At 50.4% G+C, this 22950-nt stretch overlaps 1 protein-coding gene and 1 long non-coding RNA gene across 2 annotated transcripts; both read right to left on the bottom strand.

Annotated features, from left to right (window-relative positions):
- Positions 1–857: 857 nt before the first annotated feature.
- LOC123330163 lies at positions 858–2319 on the bottom strand. The gene is made up of 2 exons (XR_006545890.2): positions 1752–2319; positions 858–1019 (listed from the first exon to the last, which is right to left on the bottom strand). It is a non-coding gene; the product is annotated as an uncharacterized LOC123330163 (long non-coding RNA).
- A 384-nt stretch (positions 2320–2703) lies between these two features.
- Positions 2704–21263, bottom strand: CACNG7 (calcium voltage-gated channel auxiliary subunit gamma 7). The gene is made up of 6 exons (XM_006063853.4): positions 21108–21263; positions 18459–18683; positions 17445–17531; positions 16745–16885; positions 4806–4951; positions 2704–4362 (listed from the first exon to the last, which is right to left on the bottom strand). The coding sequence occupies exons 2-6, from the start codon at positions 18652–18654 to the stop codon at positions 4105–4107; spliced, it is 828 nt and encodes a 275-aa protein (XP_006063915.1). The 5' UTR covers positions 18655–18683; positions 21108–21263; the 3' UTR covers positions 2704–4104.
- Positions 21264–22950: the final 1687 nt, after the last annotated feature.

The following is a 22950-nucleotide window of genomic DNA, read 5'->3' as shown; positions in this document are numbered from 1 at the left end:
ATTTTAAAGTATGTATTAAGTAAAATAATAAATTCATCGCAGGCTAGCATAAACAAACTTATTTTAGTGAAAAATAACTATTATGAATACTTGCGTTCACTCAGCCCAGCTGTATCCGACCCTTTGCAACCACACGAACTGTAGCCCGCCAGGCTCCTCTGTCCATGTAATTTTCCAGGCAAGAATACTGGAGTGGGTTCCCATTTCCAACTCCAGGGAATCTTCCCAACCCAGGGACTGAGCCCATGTCTCTTGGGTCTCCTGTATTGGCAGGGGGATTCTTTACCACTGGCCCACAGATTCAGCTGTATGAGGACTCAAACACTGCCTGGTGGCTCAGTGGTAAAGAATCTGCCTGCAAAACAGGAGATACGGGTTCAATCCCTGGGTCGGGAAGATTCTCCTGGAGAAGGAAATGGCAACCTGCTCTGGTATTCTTGCCTGGGAAATCCTATGGATAGATGAAGCTGGAAGCCTGCAGTTCATGGTGTCACAAAAGAGTCAGACATGACTGAGCAACTAAACAACAACAACAATATATATGCTTAAATCTGCGTATAGTATTCTCGAAATTACACAGTAAAAGATGATAATACCTTAGGGCGAAGGGTATTTCTGGATGTCAAGAAGTCAGAAGACAGACTTTTCACAGTATTCCTTTCAAAAAAATAAATCTTTATGGAATCCTATTGTATTTTTCAAATGTAAAATTTGAACCACCAAAAACATTAGCTTAATTTTTTATTTTAACGAACATGGACTTCTTGTTGTTAAGTTCCAGACAAAACTCAGCAGATAACCTCAGCGCTTGCACCAACTGCTAATCCTGCACGCAAGACAGACAGCACGAAACGAACAGGATGGCAGACAGCACCAATCGATGGCGGACAGTCTTTCCCACTGAGCAAATCCTTCTCAACTCTGTGCTTCCAAGTGGCCATTAGGAATCAATTCATCTTGATGAAAAAGCCAAAACGCATTTGCCGTTCCCAATTCTTGAGCATGACCTCCAGAAATTCCTGAAATCATTGAAAATGACTCAGAGTATTTCCCTCAGGGAGTCTGATCCTGCTGACTCTTAATTCTCTCCTGCTAACCTACCCCCACCACTGTCTCTGTTCCCGAGGGATTTCGGGATTTGGAGTTCTGCTACCCCACCCCCCTCCTCGTTTCTTTCTTTTTTTTTTTTTTAAACAGAAAAAGAAACAGAAGCCCCAGAGATTAAAAGACTCGCTCAAGGTCACAGAATGAGTTTGCATCAAATTTGAAGTAAAATATAGCAGCTTCGAGAGTAGATGCTGGAATTTGGCAGAACTGGTTGTGAATGCTCCCTCACATCCTTCCAGCTGGGTGACCTTACCTCACAGTCTCAGTTTCCCCATCCTCAAAATGGGGCTCTTTGGAATGCCTCGCTTAGAGGATGTCTGGGAGAAACCAATGAGCTGATAAATGAAAAGGGCTCCGCACAGCATCTGACACCTAATGGCAGCTTGATCAATGGGATCGTGGCCATTATAGGATGTGGTAGAGGCTGCAAAAGTTGTTCTGATTATCCCCTAGAGGCTAAATCTAGGAGAGCTGAGGAATCCAAGTGCTAGAACTGTGTTTCCTTTTCAGTATATTTCAAGAATAAGCTTATCAAGCATTTAGGCTATTTTCAATTCCTCAGTGTAGTAGGTGGGATCACAGACCTTGGAGCCCACTTTGAGCCTCCGTCCATCACCTGTAAAATGTGGGTGTCTGTGCCGTACCTAAAGGGTTGCTGGGAACGTCTCCTGAGATCAGGGATGGCAGCAAAGTGTGTGGCTTTCCATACAGAGTAGATACAACAGATGATAGTGGTTATCTCTCAATAGCGTCACCAAGCATTAGGAAAAGCCCCTGCTCCTTGGTGCAAAAGGAAGGAAGCTTAATTTTTGGAACCAGATGAACCTAGTTCCAACTCCCGGCTCTGCCAGTTTCCACCTGTGTGACCCTGGGTGAATCATTTCACCTCTGTGGACCCAGCTGCAAAAGGAATCCAATAAACTCAATGTGCAAGCTTGGGGAGGAAATTAAATGAAGCAGGGAATGCTCTGGCTGGCCATCGCTGGTTAGGGCACTGCAGAGAGCATGTCCTGGTGGAGAACTAAGATGCCCCCATGCACTGGGGCACAACCAAAAGAAAAGAACAACTTGTTTAAAACGAAGCAAGGAAAGTGAGTAATAGTAACAGTTCTGTAAGTGGTCATTATCACGCATGCTGTGTGCTCAGTCATGTCTGACTCTGTGCGACCCGTGGACTATAGCCCACCAGATTCCTCTGTCCATGAGAATCTCCAGGCAAGAATACTGAAGTGGGTTGCCATGCCCTCCTCCAGGGGATCTTCTCAATCCAGGGATCAAATCCATGTCTCCTGCAGCTCGTGCATTGGCAGGTGAATTCTTTACTACTTAGCCACCTGGGAAGCCCTGGTCAGTGATACCAAGAGTTAACTTTTACTGATCCTGACCTGTGTCATTTGCTGTCCTACACGCTTTACATGGACTGAATTATAAAGTGCGACTGTTAATAACTGTGCTGATTAAGCAGTTTAAGAAACAACTAACTTTATTCTGTAGCACCTCCCCCCCGCCCCCCGCACCACACACACACATATACCCTCTAGAGACCTAGACTCGTTCTCTGTATCCAATACCCCCAACCCCGGATAGGCAGAGACGTGTTTGAAATAAAGTTTATTGACGTTTCTGTCGGTATTTACATATGATACACGGTAAATAACAGAGCCAGGCCCCCCCACCCCTCCCCCATCTCCAAAGCCCCCCTCCCCCCAGCCTCGTTAAAAATCTTTGCGTAAAGACAGGTTAACTGCTGCCGTCCCCCCTCCCCCCTCCCACCTAAGATGCAAACTAAAAACCCCCCAACCCTCCCCTGCCCCCCTCCCCCCACCCAGGGGGCCTTTCTGGTTCCGTGTACAACACTGTGCTACCTCGCCCCTCCTCCCCTAATAAGAGAGTGGGTGAGTTTCTGGTGAACCCCCACCCCCACCCCAATCTGTCCTAGGAGGCGGACGGACCCTTGAAAGAGGCCAGAGTTGGGGGATCTGAGATGGGGAGGAGGACTTCAATGAAGGGGGAGGTGCCAGAAAATGGAAGACTTCGAGGTTTGGGGGGTGTCGACCCCCGCTACTGCCTCTCCCTCCCACGACGGGGCCTCGAGGGGGAAGAGGCGAGCACAGGCGTGGAATTGGCGTGGAGGACTTTCCTCCACCCTAGGGTCTCCATTCTTGTCGCGTGGTGTGTGGGGGCTGGATACACCTAGGGGGGCTTTGGATGAACGGGTGGTGAGGAGGCCAGGAGACAGGGGAGGAAGAGGAAGAAAAAAGAAGCCAAGGTCAGCTGAGAGAGAGCGAGAAAATCCGTTAAAGAGCGCCCTTGAAAAGGCAGGTAGCCTTCAGAAGGCTGAGACGTGTCCAGCAGGTGAGACAGAACGGGGTCTCCCTTGTGTGGGGAGGAGGGCGGGGGAGGCCAGGTTAACCATACCCGTTTATGGTTAACCATCCCCATACTAGAGATGGGGTAGGGGTGTGGGGTGGAGTAAGAAGGGCCTCCCCCTCTGCACTCACTGCACGCAAGGACCATGAAGGTCTGGAGGTGAGACTGGGCCAAGTAAGAGGCTAGCTGAGGCAGAGAGGAGAAGAGGATGTTTGGCATTCCTGGCGGCTGCCGGAACCTACTCTCCAGCCCAGAGCCCCCAGCCGAGGCGAAAGGTAACTGGTGCTGTTTGCACGGAGGTGGACGCGCTCGGCTGCTGCACTCGAAGAACCCGGGACCTGGGAGTCTTTTGACTGGGGGGCGGGTCCTAAGGGAAGGGGCGTGTCTTCCAGGAGGAGGAGGAGTCTGGAAGTGGAAAGAGGGCGGGGCTACGGCGGCGGGGCGGGGCGGGGCTAACGCGCAGTTTCTTCCCCGGGGGACAAGGTGTCCTCGGGACTTGCTCTGGAGCCGCGCGGTGGCAACGAGACCCGTGAGGAGGAGGAGGAGGAGGAGGAGGAGGAGGAGGAGGAGGAGGAGGAGGAGGAGGAGGAAGAGGAAGAGGAGGCGGGGCGCTCCGGGGGCGGGGCCTCAGCAGGGCGAGGTGGAGATGTGGAGGTGGTCGGGGTACTTGATGGCGGGAGGGTAGTTCTGCGTCATCTGTATGGACACATCGCTGGAGATGTCGGAGGGGCTGCGGCCACGGCGCCACGCCTCGGGCTGCAGAAACTGGCCCGAGTAGTCTGAGCAGTCGCTGAGACGCGGGCGGTAGAAGGCCGGGTGCGGGCGGTACATCTCCTCCTCCGCGTAGCGCTTGGTGAACAAGTACACGGACATCACGCCAGCTCCCTGCGCCAAGGCAAGACCAGAGTCCCCGCGGCTGGCCCCGGGCGCGCCGCCCCAAGGCCAGGCCCGCCGGCCCCGCTCTCCCAGGACCCGGGATTCCAGGCCTCCAGCTTCCTCCTTTTCCAAAAGCCAGGATTAGGGGCCTGGCCTCCTCCTCCCTTCCCACAGCCCCTCCCCCCCCCCCCCCATCCCAGGAGTCAGAGTCCCCGGCTTCATCCTCCAGAGATCTGGGAGTCCAGGGCCCCCCCTTCTCCCCTGGAACCCCAGGAGTTGGAGCTCCCAGACCCTCCTCCTCCAGGACCTGGGGGCTAGGACCTCAGCCACCACCTCCTTTTAATCCACAGTCTAACCCACAGCCTCCTCTTCCTCCTGGACCCAGGAATCACACACGCCCCTGCCACCGGTCCCCATTCAAAACTCTGAAGTCTGGGCCCCACAGACATCACCTCTTTGAGTAGGAAGGAGGATGCAGCGAAGGCAAAAGACCACCCGTAGCGATAGTGGAAATACTGCTCCGAGCTGCTGGGCCTGTTCATGACCTCATCGTTGATGCTGGAAATGTAAAGAACCAAGCCCACCACCAAGGAGAGGCCTGGGAGAGTAGAGGGATGCCCTTGGTCCACTAGCAGTGGACCCCTTTCCCCAGCCCCAGGCCCCTGCATCCCACTGCCATCTTCTCCTCCCACCCCCCATCCCATTCTATCCTGGACTGTGCTGTGCTTAGTCACTCAGTTGTGTCCGACTCTTTGCGACCCCATGGACTGTTGCCCACCAGGCTCCTCTGTCCGTGGGGATTCTCCAAACAAGAATACTGGAGTGGGTTGCTATGCCCCTCTCCAGAGGATCATCCCAACTCAGGGATGGAACCCAGGTCTCCCACATTGCAGGTGGATTCTTTACTGTCTGAACCACCAGGGAAGCCCAAGACTACTGGAGTGGGTAGCCTATCCCTTCTTCAGGGGAATTTCTTGAGCTGGAGTCTCCTGCATTGCAGGTGGATTCTTTACAGTCTGAGCTACCTGGGAAGCTCCCATCAATTGAAGTCCCTTGTGGGCTCGTCCTGGGCTGGGTGCAGGGAGTCTAGAGGTAAATCAACAGCCTCCTCCTCCTTCCCCCCACCCCTGCATCCCTAATCTGCCATCCAGGGCTCACAGTGCAGTTGGGGAAGGCAAATGTGGACACTGGTCAGCAGTCACATCCATGGTGACAGTACTGTAAGGGAAATGGTGGCACAGGGACTACCCTAGCAGCCCAGTGGCTAAGACTCCGAACTTCCGTTGAGGGGGTGCTGGTTTGATCCCTGGTCAGAGAACAAAGATCTCACATACTGTGTGGTGCACCAGAAAAATTAATTAAAAAAATTTGCAGATGAAATAATAGCATAAAGTTCCATGGGTCCAGAAAAGGCACCAAAGCCACCTGGAGGCAGGGGTGGAGGGAGTCAAGAAAAGTTTCCTGGAAGCTGGATTTTGTCCTAAATCCCAAAGGATGAGGCCCAGGGAAGAATGCAGGAATACCTCGATACCACGCCATGCACGGCAGAGGGACTGGCATTGTTCTAACCAGAATTAGAGGGGGAATGCTGAACTGATCCATCCATGCAGCTCAAAAACATGGCCTACAGCCACCAGAAAGGAAGCCAGAGAAGGTTGGGCAGGGGCATTGCCATGATGAGCCTCAAGTGCCAGTCTGAGGAGCTTAGCATTGATGGCAAGGGCACTAGGGAGCCATGGAATGTTGGGAAGAGAGAGAGGACAGGGCCAGACTGCAGTGTTAGAAGATCCTTTGGGGGCTGATGGGTTGTGGGAAGGGACTGGAGGGGAGAAATGCTGGAGCTGTGATAGGCCCAAGGCTGGGGAGGATGAAGCAGAACTGAGGCTGTATAGATAATAACGTCAACAACAATAATAGCAGCTGCTTGTGTAGGTCTTGCTCTGTGCCAGGCACCATTCTAAGTGTCTTATATGCATTAACTCATTCAAACTTCACAATAACACTTTCAAGTAGGTACCACTTTTATCTCTGTTTAGAGTTGAGGATACCGAGGTACAGGGAGAAAATGGAGAGAAGAAGTCTCATTTGAGAATTTTTAAGAGGCAAGTCTCACTTCCTCAAGCTGAACTTTCTTTTTCTAGCATATATATGTATATAAAATAAACATATATATTTTATATGAGCAGCATGGGGGTTCTTAGTTCCCTGACCAGGGATTGAACCCATGCCCTGTACATTGGAACTTGGAGTCAACCATTTGACCATCAGGGAAGCCCCAAGGTGAACTTTCTTTTAAACAGTAGCACAAGGGTGGCTTGCAATGGGTGTGTGCTCAGTTGTGTCTCACTCTTGGCAACCCTGTAGCCCACCAGGTTCCTCTGTCCATGGGATTTTCCAGGCAAGAATGCTGGAATGGGTTGCCATTTCCAGGGGATCTTCCTGACCCAGGGATTGAACTCGTGTCTCCTGTGTCTCCTGCCTTGGCAGGTGGATTCTCTACTGCTGTGCCACATAGGAATCTGTTAAAGGTGGCTTAAGGAATCAGTAAAATCCCCAGCCCTAAATTAATCTCCATAATCCTCATTAGCACCTTCCCCTAGAATCCTATTACACAAACAAACATCTGTGTGCCCATCACCCAGAATAAATCTGAATTCCTTCCATTGCCTACGAAAGGGGTTAGCAAAAAACGACCCCCCACCCCGACCCCGACCCAGGGCTAAATCCAGCCCACCTCCTTTTTCTGTATGGTCTACTAGCTAAGAATGACTTTTACATGATTAAGTGGTTGAAAAAAAATCAAAAGAAGAGTATTTTATGGCACGTAAAAAGTATCAGAATTTCATTTGGCAGTTCCTCAAAGCATTAAAGATAGAATTACCATATGACCCAGCGATTCCACTCCTAGGTATTTAGCCGAGAGAACTGGAAACATATGCTCACACAAAAACTTGTGCAGGAATGTTTGCAGCAGCATTATTCATAATAGCCAAAACGTGGAAACAGCCCAAACGTCTATCAACTGCATGGATAAACAAAATGTGGTATAGCCATATAAAGGAATAGTATTCAGCCAAAAAAAGGAATGAAGTGCTGATTTATACTGCCACGTGGTGGAACCTAGAAAATATGCTAAGTGAAAGAAGCTAGATGCAGAAGACCACATATTGTACGCTTCCATTTATAGGAAATGTCCAAAATAGGCAAATCCATAGACAGAGAAAGTAGATCAGGACTTCCCTGGTGGCTTAGTGGTGAAGAATCTGCCTGCCCATGCAGGTGACACAGGTTTCGTCCCTGACCTGGGAAGATTCCGCATGCCACGGGGCAACTAAGCCTGTGCGCCATGACTACTGAGTCCAGGCCCCAGAGTGCATGCTCTGCACAAGAGAAACCACCACTCTGTCAAGCCTGAGCAGCACAACTGGAGTGGAGCACCCACTCATTGCAACTAGTGAAAGCCTGTGCCCAGCAACAGCTACAGCCCATAGGGTCACCAAGAGTCAGACATGACTGAAGCGACTTAGCACGCACGCACACAATGATATTAGGATGCAGGCAAGCATCATCAGTGGTCGTTAAAGCACTGAATGACAGAATCTTCTTGTGGAATATCTATTCATTACAAAGATACTTTGGAAATATCATAAAGGAGCCTGAAAGATACCCTTTGAACCAAGGACCTGCAGCTAACATCACCAACAGTGGGACAAAGGGACACCCCGACCTCCTGCTGGGCTCGTGCCACTACTTCATTTATGCAGTGTCCCTGCTGGAAATGTGTAACCTGGATCTACTCCAGGAGAAAATGTGGGGCGTTTTACAAACACCGGCTGCATTCTTCAAAAATAAACGTCAACATGAAAGATTTTTTTTAAGGCATAGGAACTATATAAAAGATGAAAGGAGACGAAAGAGACACATCAAGGAAATGCAGAGGGGAATCCTAGCCTGGATCCCGAATCAGGGGAAAAACGGACTATAAAAGGCAGTGTGGGGACTTCCCTGATGGTCCAGTGGTTAAGACTCTGTGCTTCCACTGCAGGGAGCTTGGGTTCGATCCCTGGTCAGGGAACTGGGATCCCACAGGCCCCAGGGTGCAGCCAATGGGGAAAAAAAAAAGGAGTGTGGGTTCTGTGGGGCAACTAAGCCCGTGCATCACAACTTCTGAAGCCTGAGAGCCTAGAGCGCATGCTCCGAAACAGGAGCAGCCCCCGCGATGAGAGGTCTGTGCACCGCACCTAGTGAGGAGCCCTGGCTTGCCACAGCTAGAGAAAGCCTGCCAGCGGCAACCAAGACTGAGAGCGGCCAAAAATGTTTAAAATATCAAAAAGGGCAGAGTGCCGACAATTGATGAAATTTGAATACGGATTGTGTATTAGCTGTAAAATTGTATTAATGTTCAACTTCCTGAATTGGATGATGGTGCTATGCTTAGGAAAGGAAATATACTTGTCCTTAGGAGATATCTGATCTGATTTATTTAAGAGTGAAGTGTTTCTAGTTGTGTAAAATGGATAGTTGGTGAGAAGATGCTGTGTGGCACAGGGGGCCCTGGGTGCTCTGGGATGACCTAGAGGGATGGGATGAGGGGACAGGAGGGAAGCTCAGAAGGGAGGGGATATATGTATAATTATGGCTGATTGTCATTGTTGTATGGCAGAAACCAACACAACATTGTAAAAATTAAAAAATATTTAAAAGGGTGAGGTGTTTGTAATTTATGTTCAAGTGGTTATCTATGATAATAAATGTATTAATAATATATAGATATATACCCATATACACACATACACTCTAATACTTTGGCCACCTGATGTGAAGAACTGACTCACTGGAAAAGACCCTGATGCTGGGAAAGATTGAGGGCAGGAGGAGAAGGGGACGACAGAGGATGAGATGGCTGGATGGCATCACAGACTCCATGGACATGAGTTTGAGTAAACTCTGGGAGTTGGTGATGGACAGGGAAGCCTGGCGTGCTGCAGTCCATGGGGTCACAAAGAGTCGGACACGACTGAATGACTGAACTGAACTGACCTATATACACATAAGATAGAGAAAAAGACAAAGGTGGCAAAGTGTTAAAAATTGGTCCAGGTGAAAAACATGAGAATTCTTTGTGCTGTTCTTGCAACTTTTCTGTATGTTTAAAAATTTGCCAAAACAACAAATTTTAAAAAAATAGGCATCCCCAAACAGGAATTCCACCCCCCGAAGACTCAAAAGTGTTACCCTGCAAATGGTTTACTCATCATAAAGAGAAAAATGTGCCTTTCCAATGGAGAGCTCTAATGAACACCCCCTTTACCAAGGGGTCAAACATTTTCCCACTCCTGGTGGGAACAACTTGACATTTGCTACCTGAAGTGATGGGCTATAAAGAATACGGCACCACTTCTAAATCTTACCAAACCTATTTAGCTAGAATCTAATCAAGTCTCTACCTTGGACATAACTGCCCGTTACAGAAAATACAAAGGAAGAGGAAGAAGTCAAATGATGCCATGGGGAAACAATCAAACAGATGCAGGATGTGGGGTGTTCTGCAGGACATCCTGTCTTGTAGATTTAAAAAGGACAATGGTATGAGCCAAGTTATAATACTTAAGCCAGTGATTAATCTTAACATCTCAAAAAGAGAGGCAAACAGATAGTATTATGTCTCCTGATGCAATGCAATAGGACTTAATAACACCACCTATCTATGAGGTATTTTTGCCCCCCCACTCCCAAAGTCAAACCTGGATCTGAGCTACAATTTTACAGAAAAACACAGAGTGGATGGATATATTAAAATCACAACACAAAGACACAACAGAAAGATCAAAAGTGTGGAGATTATATGAGGCAAATGACTAGATGTCTTCAAATGAATGGCAAGAAAAAAACAGAAGGAGAGGGACTATTAGAGATTAAAAGAGGCTTCAGAGATCTATCAACTAAATGCACAGTGGTATTTGGATCCTGGTTTCCAACACACTAATTGTAAAAATTTTTTAAAAGGCATTTATGAGACAAGTGGGGAAGTTGAACTCTGGCTAGATATTAATTTATATTAAGCAGCTATTCTTCATTATTTGGGCAGATAATGGCACTGTGGCTATGTTAAATAACAAAGTACTAATTTCTCAGAGATATGCTGAAATATTAGTGGATAAGATGATTTAATGCTGGAGACTGACTTTAAAATTCTGTAGTGAAGTGCAGAAGGGAGATATGGCAAGTTTGACTAAAAAAAGACTCACCATATGTTGATAATTGTTGAAACTGAGTGAAGGGTACATGGCACACTATACTATCCTTTCTATATTTTCATAATGAAATATATTTTGAAAGTCAGTGTTGTAAAAAATATAGTATGGGAACTAGTCTAGACTAAAAGAGAAATTAACTAAATGCAGTGCATAAACTTAGATTGAATCCTGCTTCTGGGGGAAAAGCTATAAAAGGCATTCTTAGAATGACTAGGACAGTTTGAAAATGGAATGGATTGTGGTATGGACTTATTGTAAAATTTCTAGGTTTAATAATGGTCTTGTAGTTATGTAGAAAAATGCCATCACTGTTAAGAGATGCATATTAAAATGCTTAGTGATGCCTGCAACTTACTTTCAAGTGGTAAAGTTAAAACAGAGTGCTTGTGTGCTCAGTTGCTACAGTCATGTCCAACTCAGTGAGACCCCGTGGACTGTAGCCCACCAGGTTCCTCTGTCCCTGGGATTCTCCAGGCAAGAACACTGGACTGGGTTGCCATTTCCTTCTCCAGGGGATCTTCCCGACCCATAGATTGAACACGTGTCTCTTCCATCTACCTGCATTGGCAGGTGGGTTCTTTACCACTAGTGCCACCCGGGAAGCCCAGAGGAGTCCTTTTAATCCCACCCCCCTCATCCAAGAAGGATGGTCAGTTATCAAGTCATGTCTATTTTCCTTCCTAAATTTCTCATAAATCTAAAATCCCTTTTACGTCCCCAAGTCCTCTAATCCAGCTGAGGCTTATTCCCTGTGCCTGTCCCGTTGCCTTCAAACCTGTCTCCCTATTTTAGATACTGTTGTTTCTTTCTTTTCTTATTTTTGCCACACTTCGAGGCATGTGGGATCTTAGTTCCCCAACTAGGGATCGATCCCACACGCCTTGCATTGGGAGGTGGAGTCTTAACCTCTGGACCACCAGGGAAGTCCTGTATGTTTTTGTTTTGTTTCAGATACTGGCTCTTTCTAAAAACCCATACCAGGGAGGTCCCTAGCAGTCCAGTGGTTAGGATTCTGCCCTACCACTGCAAGTTGCCTGGGTTCCATCCCTGGCCTAAATAATTAAATAAAACCCATATCAGACTCTGTCTTTCTCTTGTCAAAATCCTTTCCCAGCGCTCTACGATCCATGGGAGAAAGAATTCATTCCTCAGTCTGATTATCCAAGCTGTCTTTGATCTGAAAACCTGCCAACCACTCCTGCGTCACTCAAGTCCCTGTTTCATATTTCAGTTCTAAAAGACATTCTCCCTACAGAGAGTCAGGAGCAGGGTTGATGAGAAGGAAACAAATGTTTCTCAAGAGAAGGAGCTTTTTGTTGTTGCTTTTGCTCTTGTTTTTGTTTTTAGTGATTGAAAGTTATCTAAACACAATGTCAGAAGCTGTTCTTGTCATTCTTTCTCCTTCCTGGGCATTTTATGGCAACTCTGGTTCTCTAAAAATAACCTTCTTTTCTCTTTTTTCTCCTCCCCCTTTCTCTCTCTCCCATCCCTCGTCCTTTCTCTGTAATCCAGTCTTCTCTCCCCCCACTCCACTACATCTGCTTCAGAATTCTTAGAGCACAGAAGGCAAGAATCACCTACATTCCAAGCTGAATAGGAACAACCTGGATTTAGAACAAAGAATTTCAGGACCATGGAGAGCTACACGGGCGGCTACCTCAGTCTTACCGCTTTCTAGAGTCTTAACACACGCTGTGAAATGCATGTCTGTACCAGGCACTTTTCTTTCTTTACTTGAAAAGCTCCCCCTCGCCCTTTCTGCATCAATTTAGATGTCACCTGCTCTTGAAATTCTGGTCACTCCCACCCTCTCCAGCATTCTATTCTGTCTGCTTAAAGCAGCTTCCCTTTTCTCAGAATGCCTTGAACTTTCTTTATCAGGGATCTCTTCTACCAATACTTCATTATGGAACTTTATACCAGCAACTCATCTAGGCTCTGAAGATACAAGCATGAGCATGTCTCTGCCTTTTATTTATCTATTCATTTGGCTGCGCTGGGTCTTAGTTGTGGCACTTGGGCTCTTTCCTTAGTTACAGCTTGTGAACTCTTAGTTGCAGCGTGTGAAATCTAGTTCCCTGGACAAGGATCAAACCCAGGCCCCCTGCACCGGGAGTGTAACGTCTTAGCCGCTGGATCACCAGGGAAGTCCCTTCCTGTCTTTTGGAGTTTACATTCTGGAAGAAGGAGGCAGAAAATGAATAAGATGACGCTAGCAATAAGTGCTATGAAGCAAATATCAAATAGGGAAGGCGATGGGTAGTATAGTGGGGGCAAAGCAACCTTGGATACCATTGTCAGAGAAAGAAAATCTGAAGAGGAAAAGTTGGGGAATTAGGAGAAAGAGACTTCCAAGCATGGAGGGTTAATGATTGTAAAAGTGAGGTTGAGATTAGCATTTTCAAGGGCGATGCAGCAACGGAGAGAGTGTTAGTGAGTTAGGAAAAATGAGACCAGAAGTCTAAGCAGTAGCCAAATCATGTAAGACCTTGTAAGTCAGTGTGAGGAGTTGGGATGTATTCTAAGTGCAATGGAAATGCATCGAGACACTGAAGGGATTTAAGTGTTGTGTGACCAGCATCGAAAGGCATGTAGCTGGGAGCTGTTTTGTGGCTGACTGCATGAAGACTGCCATTTAAGATTCAGCATGTCACCAGTGCTCAGTAAGGGCATGGCGTAGAAGATGTTTCTGCAACTGTTTGATGAGTGAGTGAATGAAAGAGCAGACACATGGAACATGTTTGAGGAGCAGGGGTTAATGTGAGCCAGGCGCGGGAAGCTTGCCTCATCTGACCTGGAAAAAGAAAGCCAATGTCACTCCAGCCTCCTCCCCCTACTCTCACCAATCATACCCAGTCAGTCATCTGGTTCTATTGATTCTTCTGTCAACATCCTTCTTTCTCAAAGCCATCCAGTCACCTTTATCCTCCCATCTCCCTCCCCAGCTAGAACCTTATCTGCTCCTGCCTGGACTACTGCATATGCTTCTTCCCTTTCAAATCTCTTTCCTTTTAGTCCATTCCAACACAGGTCCCTGAGGGATCATCGACACCCTATCCCTTTCCTTCCCAAGCCCTCCCACCACTTTCTCCAAAACTGAATGTTACCTCACCATTTACCAGACCTTGGTCAACCCTTGTCTCTTTCTAAGTCTCAGTTTCCTCATTGGGAACATGAGGTGGTTGCACTACTACATTCCACTCCAAGATCTAAAACACTGGTACTATTTCCACCCTTTCCTTTCTTTCTTTCTTTTGCTAGCTGGGTCTTAGATGTACATGTGGGATCTTTGATCTTCGTTGCTGGCTCGTGGGATCTAGTTCCCTGACCAGGGATGGAACCCTGGGCCCCCAGCACTGGGACTGTAGAGTCTTAGCCACTGGACAACCAGGGAAGTCCCCAGCCTTTCCTCTCTTTTAATCCCCTTTGTCTTTATGACTATTAATTGTGGTGGAGCAGTAGAACGCCAGAGTGAAAGACCGGTCTGGAATCCTGCTTCTACTGTGGAGCAGCTCAACTTCTGAGTGCTTTCCGTTTCCTCAAATGGAAAATGGGAATAAAAATAGCATCTGCCTTAGGAGGTGAAGAAAAAGAAATAACTTAATTTGCACAAAGCACTTAGAACTTCCCCAAACCGTGGCACTCAATTAACTGTTTTCTATTATGGTTGCTGTTGCTACTACTACTATTCATGTACATATGTGAGCATGTGTTTATTTATTTAAAACTGCCACGTGCTGAGCACTTACTGCTATAAACCAGGCCCTGGGTTGGGCCTTCACATCCATAATCTAGACCAGGGGTCAGAAAACTACTATTGGTCCCACTGCCTGTTTTTGTACAGTTTGCAAACGAAGTGTGGTTTTTACTTTTTTTTTTTAATGGTCAGAAAAAAAAAAAGACAAAAGAAGAATAAAATTTCATGGTCCATGAAAACTATATTGAATTCAAATTTCAGGCTCTTTAAATAGGATTACTGGAACACAGCTAGGCCCACTGCTTCCTCTCTGGTTGCTTTGGCACACCAACAAAGCCTAGACTATTTACTGTCTGGCCCTGAGCAAAAAGTTTTCCCACCCCTGACCAAGGTTGCCCAGTCAACAGCTCCAGAAAGGAAGGCTGCAGCTCACACAGTGTCAGGATTTTAACCCAGGTCTTTCTAGGTTCATAGCAGCATGAACCTTCAGCCGCTACAGGCTGCAACCTTGGCTACCTTGGGTAGGGTGCATAGATCATAGTGTATGAAATGAAGTTCAGGAAGTGGGGTTCGATCCCCCTAAATTACTCTATTGTTACATCAGAGGCCTGATTTCCAGCCGTGTCGGCACCAACTGATACTTAAGTTGACCTTGGGAAGTCAGGTCCTGATGCATTGGTATAAGCATGGCCTTGGGGATGAGAACACCCTTGATTCTAGTGCGAGCGCTGTCATTTATCAGCTTTATCGCCTCTTTGGTTTCCACTTCTGTAAATCACAAACAATAGGATTTTCCTTCGAACATTTCAGGTGGGTTGAATCAAAGTCCCCATGCTCCCTATCCTTGCCCCACTTTCTGTCTCTCTAGGCTACAATTTTTCCACCTGACACTCTGAAATGGTGATATGATACATGTCTTATTTTAGCTTGGTGTCTGGCTCCGCATGCTGTGATTCAAGTTTGCACGGAGGTTGCACCCTGCTTTCCTGGGGAAGAGGTCTTGTCAGGTTAGGTTGGAGGCATGGGGGAGGTTTAGCCCAGAGAAAGCTGGATGAGGAGCAGGGAGGAGACTGGGGGAGGGGATTTTTGAAGACCCATCTCCAATCATCTGCAGAGCCAACTCCAAAGAGGTGGCTGAGTGCAGGCCCCAGGGGATGTAACGGGAGTGAGACGTACAGCGGGCTTTGTTCATAAAATATCAACTGAATTAAAAGGGCCCCAACGGAGTTTAATTAAATCATGTTGAAGTAATTCGAATTGAACTAAAGAACTGAGTCAGAATAGATTGGGGTCAGTTGGGCCAGATTGATGGAGTTAAGTGTGTCAGAGCAGAGGTGACCTGACCTGAGCCGAGTTAGACTGATTGGACTGGACTGAACTAAAATTTGGAGGAGGGGAACACTTCAGAAAGAGCTCTCCTCTGGAGCTCAGGACACTTGAGTCCCTGGGGAACCAGCTTATACTGGGATCTCAGGCAACTCCCTGCACAATTTCGAGACCCGGTATCCCTATTTTATCAAATTAGGTCTAATAATACCTCCCGGACAGAGATGTTATGAGAAGTTTATGAGATTGCTCATGCTAAAGAGACTTAGATCTCAAAAGAAAAGATAACTATAAAGAAACATTGAACTCTAGCTAATGACAGGCATGGTAAAGAATCTAGAGTCAAGTGTACTGATGCCTGCAGCTTGCTCTGAAATTCATTTTTTTTTTTTTTAAAGTTTATTTGTCTGCATCAGATCTTAATTGCAGCATGTGGGATCTAGTTCCCTGACCAGGATTGAACCTGGGGCCCTCTGCATTGGAAGCATGGAATTATAGCCACTGGACCACCAGGGAAGTCCCTGAAATTCATTTTTAAATGATAATAAAATAGACGGATGGATGGGTAGAAAGATAGATAGATGGACAGATACAGGATAAAGCAAATCCCGTGACATGGTAATGATCAACTCTAAGTGGTGGGTACAGGGTTCTTTCGACTTTTCTGTTTGAAAAATGTTCCAGTAATACGTTGCACAGAACATAAAGAGCCTTGCAAACTGTTAATTGCTAAAATATCAGGAGTGGTTAAAAATACAGCCTCTGGAGGCGAAATGTGTGTGGTTGAGTCCCATCTCTGCCTCTCACTGGTTGTATGGCCCTGACTTCATTCCGCTGAGTGTTTGTTTCCATAACTGTAAAATGGGGTTATTAATAGCATTTGCTTCACAAGGTGGTTGTATCAGAACAGAGCCTGGCACCCAGTTAGCACCCAAGAAGCGCTTGCTGAGAAATGCTCCATTCCACAGAGCAGCAAAGTGGGGCTTGGAGACGTTCTGCAATTCCTTCAGGATTACCCAGCAAGGAAGTAGTGGTCTTATTGGAAGAGGAGCCCCAGGTTCCTGGTACCTGAAATGGTTCTGCAGCCTGTCAGTCCTTTCCTTGGGCTTACCCGAGAGGATGAAGAAGATGCCGGAAACGAAGGCCAGAATGGTCCTCTGCGGGCGGATGTGGCCAATGTTGCTGATGACGAAGGCGGTGAACACGAGGAAGAGGCTGACCATGGGGAAGGGGGTGGCTGTGCGCACTGTCTCTGGGGGAGGGGTAGGAAGAAAGACAGAGGTGAGGGGGGGCTCTCTGGGGGTTGCCTCTGAATCCTCCTCATCTCTGCACCCCCACGCCCTTTCTGAAACTTCCACTGCTGGCCCCGCCCCCTCACCCAGACCACACCTCCTTGGCTTGACCCCACCCCTTAGCTTCTGACTCCACCCACTCCCGGGCTCCGCCCCTTCGACCTGGCCCCACCTCCTCACGCACCTACTCTGCCTGCTTTCAAGTCTGCACGCCTTCCCTTCCACTCCATCCCTTCTCTTGTGTGCGCAACTCTATGCGACCCCATGGGCTGTAGCCTGCCAGGTTTCTCCCTCCAAAGGATTTCCCAGGCAAGAATACTGGAGCGGGTTGCCATTTCCTCCTCCAGGGGATCTTCCCGACCCAGGGAATGAACCCATATCTCTAAGTCTCCTGCATTGGCAGGCGGGTTCTTTACCACTAGCGCCAACTGGCCTGCCCTTTTCCCCAGGACCCACCCTGTCACCCTGCCCCTTGGTTGCCTAACCCTCCCAGCCCCATGCTCAGAATATTCCCCTCACTCAGAATATTCTCCGTGTTTTCCGTCACCAAGTTGATCTCCGGTTCAAGGAAATATTCTGAGGCCACGCAGCGACCCTTTTCCCGGCCTGGGGGGAAGATAAGAAGGCAGGGCGGTCAGGGGCAGGACGCACAGTCAAAAGACCCCAGGATGGGAACGACCTGGGGATTAGTGTCTGGCTACTCTGTGTTACTCTGTACTACGTTTGCGCTCCTTTTAGGGGGTTACAGAAGGGTGTGGGCAGGAGTCTGTCAGCTCCTATTGCAAGCTGCCCTAGAGACCGTTGGATGGAGGAAGACAAGCCAGAAGCCAGAGTCTCAAGTAAGAAGGGGTTATGGGCCAGGTCTCTTGGATCCCTAAAGAGGGAAAGGTCTGGGGGTTGAGGTGGGAAAGGATTCCTAGAAGGAGCAATGTCCATAGTAGCTGGGAGGCACAGATATTGTTTATCCTTCCCATTCAACACTGGAACTGTCCAGGAGACAAGTTCTGAACTAGGATTACCGTTTCTCTGGGTCTGGGGGCTCCAGGGGGTTGCTGGGGATTAGGGACCTGGAGATTGTATGATCGTTGGGGTTCTTAGATCCAGGGACTAAAGTGCTAGAAATTGAGTGTGTGTGTGTGTGTGTGTGTGTGCGCGCGCTCCACTGCTTAGTTGTGTCTGACTCTTTGCAACCCTGTGGACTGTAGCCCTCCAGGCTCCTCTGTCCATGGGATTCTCCAGGCAAGAATCCTGGAGTGGGTTGTCATTTCCTTCTCCAGGGGACCTTCCCGACCCAGGGATCAAACCCACGCGCGTCTCTTGCGTCTCCCTGCACTGGCGGGCAGATTCTTTCTGCAATGCGGCCACCTGGCAAACCTTAGAAATGGAATCTCCAGGTAGACATGTGACTGTCCAGGAGAGACACGGGGTTGATTTCTGGGTTTCGGGCACCCATGGGAGGGAACTATGGATGAGGACTCTTGGGTGCCACGCAAAGGCAGGGACAGTTGACTGGTGGGCAGGTGAGGCCTGTACCTGCAAAGAAGCAGACGCGCCACAGGCCAGCGTGCAGCGCCATCTTGACCTCGGTGGTCTGGTTCTGCGGCAGCACGGTTCCCTCCTCCATGTACAGCCAGTAGTCTGTGCTGACGGCGATGCCCACGAGCAGCAGGCCGCACGCACCAAACACGCTGCTCAGCAGGGTCAGGGCGCGGCTGCTGCAGTGACTCATCCTCAGCGGCGGGGGGCGCCCTGCGGGGCCTGAGGGACCGGGAGCTCCAGTGGAGAGCCCCGCTGGGGCCATTGGGGTCCCCCAGACCGCATGCAGCCACGGGGGACACCAGCCCTGGGCCAGAACCAGCAACCCCCCGAACGGAATTCTCTCCTATCTGCCCCCTGGGTCCTGACCCGTGACTCCAGCCTGGATTTGGACCAGTAACGTGTCTAGAAATCCTAACCTAGGCCACCAATCCCCACTCCATGCCCAGACCTGACATCCTGACCCCGTTCTTTTGGGCTCTTAATGGGAACCAGAAATGCCCCAAGTGGGTCGTTAACTAAGGACCCTAACCCTGTACCTTGGCCTTGACCTTAAGCCTCCCATATCTAGTTGGACTCTTAAAAAAAAAAAAAATATATATATATATATATATATATATATTTGGCTGAGCTAGGTCTTAGTTGCAGCTTGCAAACTACTTAGTTGTGGCACGTGGGATCTAGTTCTCTGACCAGGGATTGAACCCAGGCCCCCTGCACTGGGAGCACAGAGCCTTAGCCACTGGACCACCAGAGAAGTCCCTGGACTCTTCTCTTGACCCTTAATGTCCAATTCTAACACCAAGACCTTGACTTTCTAACCCTGGTATGGTGCCTTGACCTCAGTTTGGCATCCTAATCTGAAATCGTGGACCACGACCCAGATTCAAGATTCCAGAACATTAACTGCCCCTCCCCCCCAATCCCAAATCCCTGCAAGCCTCTGAACCTGGGGTGCTAGAACTCCATTACAGGCTGCTGGTTCCCCAATATCCTGAGGGATATTGGGGCCTAGAGACCTGGAGCAGGGTTTTGGCTAGAGAGTTCAGAATGTCCAAACCATGATCTAGGAATCCCCCCCCCCCCCCCCCCACCTCTTAGTATCCTATTCAGAGCAAGTGACCATCATTCAATAGGAATCAGGGCTCTGAACTCTAAAACCCACATCAGGAAGTCTGCAATCCCCATTCTCGTTACAAGATCCCCAAATCCCCTCCCAGAGAGTCTGGACTCCAGTTCCCCCAGACTAAGACCTCCAATTATAGACCCTCTTCAACCTCCAATCTGGAACCCAGATTTCCCCTAACCCTGGACCTTCAAAACAAAAGTGCTCCCAAGTTCATGGCTGTGGCCTCCAAAATTCCAATCTTAAATCTGGAGATTTCGTTCCAGGGTGCTCCTAATCCCTTAGCCACCACACTCACCCTTTCCTGAGAACTTCTCCCTAAACCACATAGTCTCATGGTTTGGGGGACTCAAACTGGGATCCCCATCTTTTCTCAACCGGAGCCCTCAACCTACCTGAATACCACGATCTCCATCACCTTTTTAACAGTGACTGTTAAGACCCCTAACCAGCACTCCCCCGCTCCACCAACAAGCGGCCAGGACTTGAGTCCCCACTCTCTTTGACCAGAATTCTTGGAGCCTTGAAATTGAAATTCTGGAAACTTGACACCACCTCAATAAGAACCCTGGAGCTTGAGACGACCTTCATCCCTGCCTGGGCGCCCCCGCCCCTCAACCCTAGCCTCTAGGGCCTCCACCCCACCTGCCCGGCTCCCCACCTCCTGAGGGATTCAGGAGTCTGAGACTGGCAGAGCTCCGGACCCCTGCTTGCTCCCATCCCCCAGCCCATGGCTCCAGGGCTTGACTGCCAGCTGCCTGCTTGCCTTCCTGTCCGCTCATCTCAGAAACCAGCGTCAGAACCCCTGTCTCCCGGGCTGCCTCCGTCCCAGGTAGCTGACCTCAGCTCCCCCCACTGGCTCCTCCGATCCAGACGGCTGGGACGTGGCCCACCGGCACCCTTCTCACTCCCGTTTTGGGGCGCCCCTCCTTCCTCGCCCGGTTCCTCCACACTCTTAGCGGCCCGCCCAGATCTCCTCATTCTCCTCCAACCGCCAACCCTTCCTCCTTTGGGACCCCCCCTCCTTCCCCAGGCCCAAAGCCTCCGTCTTATCCTTCTTTATCCCCGCCTTTCCTGGATATAGGCTTTTGGATCCCCGGGGGTCCCCATTCTCCAAGCCCTAAGTCCAAACTCCATAGGCCCTCAATCCTGGGTAGATCTCTTTCCGGGGACCCCTTCTCAGACTCACGGCCGGCCCTTACCGGGCCCGGGCCCTCCCCCCTCATCCAGGACCGCCTCCCTCGAGGATCCAGCCCGTACCCTCTCCCGTGCCCACGGCCTCAGAGGTTCGGACACTGAGAGTATGGTTGCCCCGTTCTGGGACCCTCGGACCCCGTACCCCCGGGTTCCTCAGGCCTAAACGTCCCTCCATCGCCCATTGCCCCCCGAACTCGGGCGTCCGATTGCCGGCATCTCACCCCCAGGAGCTACTCAGCCCCGTTTAGTCCAGACCCCCGGTCGCCTCAGGAGGACCGCTCCCCGCCCCCAACCTGGTTCCCGGACTCTCCCCTCGCGCTCACCTCGCTCAGGGCTTGGCGGACGCTCCGGGCCGCGGGCCCCGCAGCCGCATGACCGGCCCCGCGGCTTCCCCCGGCCGCCGCCGCCACCGGGGTCGCCGGTGCCCGCGCCCCCCGCCCCCGCCCCGGAGCCCGGCGTCCCGGCCCCCTCCCGGCCTCCCACCCCCCACCCCCCGCGCCCGCGGCCTCACTCGGCGGACGACGCCGGGAGCTGGGACTGGCGGTCGCTCATTGGCTACTGCGGAGGAGGGGAGGGGCAGGAAAGGAGGAGGGGGGATTGGATGCGGGGAGGGAGGGAGATGGGCCTTGAGAATGGGGGAGGCAGGGAACGAGAGAGAATAGAAACAGAGGCAGGGGAGCCGGAGAGGGGCAGGGGCGCACGGGGAAGCAGAGAGTCTGCCCAGAACTGAGACCCGGAGACTATGAAATTCTGAGACTCCCGGGTCTGGAGACTAGAAGAGACACAGAGATGGCCTGGAAGAGACAGAGAGATGGAGAGGCAGAAATCGGATCTAGGCAGGCCCCCTCTTCCCCCAGGCTCAGAGATTCTGGGCTCCAGAAGTGGAGAGGTCACAGAGAGAGAGACAGGTAGACTGTCAAAGGCCTTTGGGCGGAGAGATGCTGAGACCCAGAGACCTTGAGGTAGAGAGAGAGAGAGAGAGACAGGGAGGGAGAGAAAGAGAGAGGGGCAGAAAAAGAGAGGAGAGACCCTGAGACGGATAGACAGCAGGGGTGGTCCTGGGGGTCTCTTGAGAAGACTGGGGCTCTGGCCAGGCGTGGGGGCGCAGCCTGGGGTCTGGGCGGCTGGAGGAGACGGGAGGGGGCGTCCCGGGCCGGGGGTCCCCTGAGCAGCGGGCGGGCGCAGAGCGGAGCCGCGTCCTGCAGCCGCCGCGGAGCCGGGAGCCGGGCCAGCACCCCCCCACCCCCGCCGTGATGTCAGCGGGGCCACTCTTAAAGGGGCAGGCCGCCCGCCGAGGGTCGAAGCAAGGGTTGGGGGCCGCGGGCACGGATGGGGGTCCTGTGGCTGTGCTGGGGGGGGGGGGGGAGACAGGGGGAGCCCCAGCATCCAGCTAGACCGAGTCTCGGGAACCCAGGAGTCTGCGGGGACGAGGAGACGCCGGAGCTCCCAGAGGGAGCCTGTGAAGCTTTGGGGCTCAGTCCCCTCCAAACGCAGACAGAAGCACACCGTTCCACGGGCCTGTCCCCATCCAGGAACTACACTTCCCATCAGTCCTGGCGGCGGCGGGGGCCGCGCCTGGGGGGAGGGTCTGCCACAGGGTCTGCTGGGAAGTGTAGTCTATTGGGACTGTCCTCTCCACGCCCCCTCACTCGCAAGTGGGTCAAGGGAAAGACGCCCGCAGGGTGCGTCCGTCGGCCCTTCGCCTCACGTCGCGGCTCCTTAAGCTCACAAGTTTCTTTGTCGTAAGGTCTCTTAATGACAGGGCTGCCTTTCCTCCTCCCTCTTCCGACTTCCCGGCCTCCGGGTCTCAGCGTGTCCTGTGTGTGCCTGGGAGCTTTACCTTGCTCTGGGCAAATGGGTGCGTGCTTGTGTCTCTGTGCTCCCGATCTCTGCCTGACACGCTCAGTTGTCTGTGCGTACAACTGCCTCTTCCCTCACATGTCCACTTTGGTCCTCTCTTTGTGTCTCTGCTTTCTCTGGGTCTTTGCTGTTTGCTGTCATGCTGTGGGTATCTTCTCTCACTTTATGGGTCTCTGCGTTTCCCTCCTCTCTCTCTGCAGCCTCTACTCAGCCTCTGTATGTGTGTGTGTGTGTTTCTATGTACAGTCATTGTCCCACCTCCATCCCCCTTCATTCTCCAAGTTTAGAAGAAAAACATCCAAACAC

Source organism: Bubalus bubalis, chromosome 18, assembly GCF_019923935.1.
Source record: "Bubalus bubalis isolate 160015118507 breed Murrah chromosome 18, NDDB_SH_1, whole genome shotgun sequence".
Taxonomy (NCBI): Eukaryota; Metazoa; Chordata; class Mammalia; order Artiodactyla; family Bovidae; genus Bubalus; species Bubalus bubalis.
The sequence above is the reverse complement of the archived record's forward strand: the minus strand, read 5'-3'. Positions and strand labels throughout refer to the sequence as shown.

What these genes read in the sequence shown, in the direction of transcription:
- CACNG7 (XM_006063853.4), bottom strand. Translation starts at nt 18,654, where the DNA reads ATGAGTCACTGCAGCAGCCGCGCCCTGACCCTGCTGAGCAGCGTGTTT. An exon ending in GCGCGTCTGCTTCTTTGCAG is followed by an intron (nt 17,532 to 18,458) that starts GTACAGGCCTCA and finishes TCTTCCCCCCAG; the next exon opens with GCCGGGAAAAGGGTCGCTGC. An exon ending in CATCTTCTTCATCCTCTCGG is followed by an intron (nt 4,952 to 16,744) that starts GTAAGCCCAAGG and finishes CTACTCTCCCAG; the next exon opens with GCCTCTCCTTGGTGGTGGGC.